At 36.4% G+C, this 6,337-nt stretch overlaps 2 protein-coding genes and 1 long non-coding RNA gene across 3 annotated transcripts in view; 2 read left to right on the top strand and 1 right to left on the bottom strand.

Annotated features, from left to right (window-relative positions):
• LOC111447397 overlaps positions 1-3,693 on the top strand; it is an 18,905-nt gene extending 15,212 nt beyond the window's left edge. Inside the window, exon 3 of the long non-coding RNA XR_002711260.1 lies at positions 3,440-3,693. This is a non-coding gene — a long non-coding RNA (uncharacterized LOC111447397). The remainder of the gene's footprint in view (positions 1-3,439) is intronic.
• Positions 59-3,266, top strand: LOC111447396 (probable ubiquitin-conjugating enzyme E2 16). Its single transcript, XM_023086544.1, has 6 exons — positions 59-220; positions 360-463; positions 813-915; positions 1,026-1,089; positions 2,666-2,754; positions 2,916-3,266. The coding sequence occupies exons 1-6, from the start codon at positions 191-193 to the stop codon at positions 3,009-3,011; spliced, it is 486 nt and encodes a 161-aa protein (XP_022942312.1). The 5' UTR covers positions 59-190; the 3' UTR covers positions 3,012-3,266.
• On the bottom strand, positions 3,560-5,074 carry LOC111447393 (peroxidase 72-like). Its single transcript, XM_023086538.1, has 4 exons — positions 4,760-5,074; positions 4,470-4,661; positions 4,229-4,394; positions 3,560-4,142 (listed from the first exon to the last, which is right to left on the bottom strand). Exons 1-4 carry the CDS (start codon positions 4,997-4,999, stop codon positions 3,727-3,729), a joined length of 1,014 nt encoding a protein of 337 aa, XP_022942306.1. The 5' UTR covers positions 5,000-5,074; the 3' UTR covers positions 3,560-3,726.
• Between the last annotated feature and the right edge of the window lie 1,263 nt (positions 5,075-6,337).

The following is a 6,337-nucleotide window of genomic DNA, read 5'->3' as shown; positions in this document are numbered from 1 at the left end:
AAAAAAAAAAAAAAAAAAAAGGGGGGGGGGGGGAAGTAAATGGGAATGGAATAGGGTGCAGAGGAAGAGTGGGGAGTGGCGTTATAAGGCGTGGCCGGTCCACTTCGTCCCTTTCGTCAACATCATCGTCACATTTCGCATTAACTCTTTTCCTCCCTTTCTCTCTGCCATTGCGGAGCCAAACCCAAGCATGACCAGCTCCTCCGACTCCGCTCGTAAGGTTGTCCCTTTTCTTCTTCCTCATAATCATCTTTATTCTCATCGCCATCGCCATCGCCGTGTTTCATTCATCAATTTACTCTCATCTGATTCTGCTCTCCTAACTCTTCCTTTCGTATCTGATTTGATTCCTTTTCCAGGCTTTAAGTAAGATTGCTTGCAATCGGCTTCAGAAGGAACTGGTCGAGTGGCAGGTTAACCCTCCCGCTGGTTTTAAACACAAGGTTACCGATAATCTCCAGAGGTATTGCTTCTTCCCCTTTTCTCGTAGGGTTTTCTTTAATTCGTAATTTCTGTTTATTTGCCTTCTACGTCATTGTTAGCGCTCTGGAAAGTAAGAAAAAGGCTGGAATTTGATGTAATAGCGTCGAATTGGTGTTGTTGGGTGCCTTGGGGCTTAGTTTAGGTTTGATTGTGTCGTGCTCTCCCTATTATCGACAGTGGAGGTTCTTAATTTTTCTTTTGAAATCGAAGTGAGGTTTTCTTGTTACTGTTCTTTGTCTGTAGTGTGTTCTGAAAGGAAATTTACTATCTGCTTTTAGTAGGAATTTGACGTTCATTTTTGGATTTATTTTATTTTATTTTGTTGGAAGATGGGTGATTGAAGTCAACGGAGCTCCGGGAACTCTCTATGCAAATGAAACCTACCAGCTTCAGGTGGACTTCCCTGAGCATTACCCAATGGAAGCCCCACAGGTGTATAAACATAATCATTGAATTCTGAGATCATTTCTTCCATAATCCTGTGTAGTGTCTAAATTTATTGATTGTTGTGTGTTTGATTTTGTATACCGGTTTCATAACAGGTTATATTTCTGCATCCAGCCCCTCTTCATCCTCATATCTATAGCAATGGTCACATTTGTCTAGGTTGGTATATGCATAATTTTCTATTGCTTGTTCTTGTTGGATATTCTTTTCTTTGTGTGTATAGATTTCTTTGTGGTTATATCGTTTGCTTCACCATTTCACTCTATTTATGAGATTGCAATTATGCAGGAATATAAAGTTTATATTCTATTGCCTTCTTCACTCTATTGTTTTTAGATTTTTTTTTTCCATCTACCCTGTTTAAGCCTAATGCGGTCTATAAGGAGTTTTGTTTTTAGTATTTGTGTCAGGGGTCACACTTCAGATGGATGTACAATAATAGTAATGGTGTTTAATTGAATTCGACCCAAGAAGATATCTCAATTGGGGATGTTAATAGATTTTTTACCATACAGTGGCACGTTGCGTGTAAGCTTATCAGTGGTTCATCATGGAGAACCTGAATGATTTAATGTTACAGAAAGGTTTTGATATATATTCTGTCCTATTAGGACAACGTGTTGCTTACATCTATTATGTTTAAAACTTTTCAATTACACAAAATAGAAGTATAAACTAGTCTTGCAATGAAAAATAAAAGAAAAAGAAGAGGAAGTACTGCTTGATATTGGATTCCGTTCTTTTTGTTAATAGCTAGTTTGTATGGATGAAAAGATCCTCTATGCTGAAAAGTTATTGCAGGATGAGTGTTTATCATGGTATTTACTAGGTGTTCATTGGTCGGGTTTGTTTTGAAATCTTTCAACCATTTGGTTATATGTCTATATATGTAATGAATAAGAACAGAACCATACTGCTCAACACTAACATCCAAAACAATACCAATTCATCCATCAATATGTTTCTTTGTATCATTCGTAACTTCTTTCTACTGTTTGGGAAACTTTTGTTTACCCTCCGCCGAATGTTATGTTTGCTGATTGAAATGAAATATAAATACCATAAAGTTCATCAAATCTGCAAAATGAATAAAACTAATTTCTATTACATGTTAGATTGTAATTGTTTTATAACCGAAGTCTTTAAAACTTGACTTAAGATTTTACAGGGCATTATTAATCATGTAATATTTTAAATTATTTAGGTGTAAATATTCGTTTATTTTAGCAATCTAAGTTTTATTAATCTTTTTCGTTTGGTTTGCTTTAGACAGAAATTTGTCAAGCTGAACCAAACTATCATTGCTGGTTTTGTTTGGTCTGAACAAAAGGAAAGGAATCTCAAACCAAGCTAATTTAGTTTGGATCATTGGTTTGGTCTTGAACACCTCTATCATTTGCAATGGATGTAGTTTGAAGGTGAAGTTGGAAATATGCTTGCTGCAACTTGCTAGTTGCTCAGATGCACATTACCTGCGAGATTGAGATGATGTGTTTTCTAATAATTTAATATGTTGGTGTTAAAGTTTTGTCTTGCCTTTTCCTCTCGTACATGTTTCTAACTATCGATACTGTTTGTTGCTCGTGCTTGTTTGAGTTTTGAATTCTATCCTAGTCGTGTATATCTATTGTATGGCTTTATTTATGGTCTATTATTGGCTTTGTCTGAGTCCTTAGTTATCACCTTCATACCAACACTGACCATTGTTATTTCCCTTCACTCTGAAACCGTGTAGATATTTTATATGATTCATGGTCGCCTGCAATGACTGTAAGTTCTATCTGTATCAGCATTCTCTCCATGTTGTCGAGCTCGACAGCAAAGGTCTGTTACACTTCATGCCACTTTGATCCTATTGTATAATTAATATGTTTTTCATGGAGGTGCTGGTAATGAAATTGTTAAGCTATAACTTGTAAGGACGTGTTGTGTGTACTAACTTCAACCAGAATCCTTCTCTGACAGTCTAATGTTTTCCATTGCAGCAACGCCCTGACGATAACGACCGTTATGTAAAGAATTGTAGGAATGGAAGATCCCCGAAAGAGACGAGGTGGTGGTTCCATGACGATAAGGTGTAACAACGTAAGATCTTCCATTGTTATGCCTGTGGCTTCCCTTGTTTGTAAGGTGAAAGAAGTAGAAAGTGATTATGGAAAAAGAAAACCAAGTAAAGTGGTAAGGCCTGGCATTTGTAAAGGAAGATCAATTTATGTTTCTTACTAATGTCTAAAGAACAACTTCTCTTGTCCTTTCTTGGAGGTGGGTTATCCTTCCTGGATGAGAACCTCTTCTTAACAAATTTATAAATCATCAGTAATGCCTCCTTCCTATTACATCACACTGTGTCTTTATATAGTTTCAGTGAATATTACGATTTTTTTATAAATAAATCTTCATTGGTCGTAAATTTCAAATACTTAACACCCTATAATTAATAATACTTAACAAGTACTTCTAATGAAGTGTTACTTACCTCCTCATCCATTTTTATTAGCATGATTGCAAGTAAGGGTGTGAAAACTTCTCTTTAGTAGATGCGTCTTAAAATCGTGATGTTGACGATTATACGTAATGGATCAAAGCGGACAATATTTACTAGTTATGAGCTTAGGCCGTTACACGTAGCTCAACAGAAATAGATCGAATTTATTAAAAAATGGCTCGAAGGGCTCAGGTGCAAGGAACACATAACAGCATTGAAAACCATAACACAAACATTCAAGAATTTGAGAAAGAAAAACTAAATGAGAACACACTTCAGATGCAATACATTAAAAAAAAATCTTGATCGTCCTAATTTTTGTTTACTCTCCTGCAGTTCTTTCTGATCTCACCCCTTGAACCTGTGAGAGGAGAAATGTTCCCCATCTTAACCATGGACTTAGCAAATTGCTCAAAAAAGAGCTCTGAATTCTCTGCATATGTCCTCACCAACTCCGCTGATTGTTGGTTCTTTGTCAAGAGGACTTGATCTGAGTTTAGCAAACCCTTTCCAGCCAAAAGGTTCTTGAAGTAATAGTTGTCAAATTTGGTCGGGCTGACAAAGTCCAAGAAAAATAGGTTCTGATCACCCCCTGATCTCGGGCATCGTCCGAGCAATTCAGCAGCGTACGATGGATCGAGTGAAGGGTCAGGCTCAGCATTGCCAGATTGGTTGTAAAGCCGTTGCCTGAAGCTAGTGCATCGAGAGTTTCCAATAGTGTGGCTTCCTGTATTCATTTATTAACAAAGTCGATAAGTTATGATATATTCAAGCTGGTGCTGGCTCGTAAGAGACAAGGGAGGGAAGTTTTACCTGAAAGAGCAACAAGATCAACAATATCAAGGCCCTGTCTCATGAATCTTGTGAGAATGGTTTGGAATGTGTTGTTTGGAGCTGGGATGTGATTGTTAGACCCACTTAGACTTGCTCCTCTCGAGTCCCTCCTTCCTAGCGGGACTTCCCAACTGGGACCTCCTGTCTTTTATCACACAAACTCTCAGCTTAAAACAAAACAAATACGACTGACTAGTCCTGCAAAAGTTAGAAGCCTTACTATGACGGTGGAGTCTCTTGAAGCAATGGCCAAAATATCAGCGCAAGAAACAGTTTGTGGACACTCTTTTTCTAAGGCAGATTTAATCTCATCAATCACTTCAAATCCTCTAGCAGAGTTTCTATTTGGATTGGACCTTTTTTCGCTAGCAATTTTCCCACTGCTATCTAACAACAGTGAAGCATCACAGCCCTGAAAATTATTTGTTGTTAATGACAAACATAATGCATCAAAATTATGTTTTTTTAAGAAAAAAAGAAGATGGGTATTAGATAGTTAGTTTGAATAACCTTGACAAAACAATCATGGAAATGAAGCCTAATCAATGAAGCAGCAATCCGAGGTTCCTTAGCAAAAGCCTTAGCCACAATGGACTTCACAATGTCTTGAGCCATTGGACAAGAATGGTCATAGAATTGAGGATACAAATAACCGCCATATCCATTGCCGCCGCCAGGTCTGTGAGAGAAACAAACCGAAGACAGAGCAAGAAGAACAAAAACAAAGAGAAAGCTTGTTGACGGAGCCATAATGTGTGTCAAGAAGTTATAGAAAACACCTGGACAAGGAAACTTACAGGGCTTGCTGCAATTAAGATTGGGAGTGTCCATTTATAGAGAGGGACTGTTCGTGGAATAGTCTTCTCTAAAGGGAACTCATAATCAAAGGAAGCCAAAAAGTTGGATTTGGTGGCTAACTATTAAAGCTTAACGTAACAAATAAATAAACAAATAAAGAAAGAAAGGATTTTGGAGTTGGTAATTTTGTATAGACGAGTCCTTGCTAGGCCTTATACTTCACTTTAATTTCTTGCTTTTTGAATTGGTCATTGTAGTTGGGAAGCTCTAGCAACTTACCCGTTCTAATTATTTGATAACTTACTTTGTGGTCAAATAAGAATTTCTTAGAATTGAGCTTATAATTGAAGCTAAACTTTGACTATTGAAGATTTAAGAGTATATATATTGAATCGGAGAATTTTGTTTATAAATGGATGGATTAGTTGAATAGTAGGGTGGGTGGGAAGAAGGTATTAAACCAAGGTTGAAAGTTAGAAAGAAATGGCATTTTGAACAGTCATTTATTTAACTAAACCAAAAGGAATTTGGAGGAAAGCAGTTGAATGTGCCCTCACTTTTTGGTGTATTTCCTTCGATTTCCAACAATTATTAGTACAATCATATAAACCAATTTGGGGTTATCTTCCTTTGCACCCCATCAATCCACTTTTTCCTTCTCATTTAACCTTAAACACACGATTATTATAATCTCACGCTTTCTCTTCTTCCGTACATAAATAAGAACCTTTTGAAAAATTTTAGCATCCTTTTGGCGGTATGCTATCGAGCTACTTTAGTAAAATTATGTACGATAAAGATATGAAAACCAAAGAAATTTATGGTGCTCGTTACTTAAGTTGGGTCGGGTTGATATCCTTTTTAGATCCAACACAACTGTGTTCAATCCAATTATAAATTATTTAAGTTTCTGATCATTTATGATATTAATTCAAACTAATTGCTACTATCATGATATTACTCATTCAATGACTAAGGATTAAAATAATTGTCGAGGGAATTAGAGGTGATCGGCCCAAACTCTTTGTTGGAGGGTGAAAGTTGAAAAGGAATGATTGTACCAAGATTTGCGCACGCCAGCTGTAATAAACTATGAAAAGTATTGAACACCACACCACACTTTTTTATTTTTTTACTCATTTAATGAATCATAAAACTCTTCAATTATTGCATTCTAACACAACACCACATGCAAACTTTCCGCCACCTCCAAATTCCTCCTCTTTTTTTTTTTTTCTTTCTCAAAGACTTTTGGGAAAGTCTTCAAAAAAAAAAAAAAAAAAAAAAAAA

The sequence above is a fragment of the Cucurbita moschata genome, unplaced genomic scaffold (assembly GCF_002738365.1).
Source record: "Cucurbita moschata cultivar Rifu unplaced genomic scaffold, Cmos_1.0 Cmo_Scf00009, whole genome shotgun sequence".
In the NCBI taxonomy this organism is placed as follows: Eukaryota; Viridiplantae; Streptophyta; class Magnoliopsida; order Cucurbitales; family Cucurbitaceae; genus Cucurbita; species Cucurbita moschata.
Note: the sequence above shows the minus strand (reverse complement) of the source record. Positions and strands in the feature narration are given on the sequence as shown.

Coding starts and splice junctions, on each gene's coding strand:
- LOC111447396 (XM_023086544.1), top strand. CDS start 191: ATGACCAGCTCCTCCGACTCCGCTCGTAAG. Junction 916..1,025: donor ACCCAATGGAAGCCCCACAG/GTGTATAAACAT, acceptor GTTTCATAACAG/GTTATATTTCTGCATCCAGC. Junction 2,755..2,915: donor TGTCGAGCTCGACAGCAAAG/GTCTGTTACACT, acceptor TTTCCATTGCAG/CAACGCCCTGACGATAACGA.
- LOC111447393 (XM_023086538.1), bottom strand. CDS start 4,999: ATGGCTCCGTCAACAAGCTTTCTCTTTGTTTTTGTTCTTCTTGCTCTG. Junction 4,395..4,469: donor CAAGAGACTCCACCGTCATA/GTAAGGCTTCTA, acceptor GTGTGATAAAAG/ACAGGAGGTCCCAGTTGGGA. Junction 4,143..4,228: donor TGATCTTGTTGCTCTTTCAG/GTAAAACTTCCC, acceptor AAATGAATACAG/GAAGCCACACTATTGGAAAC.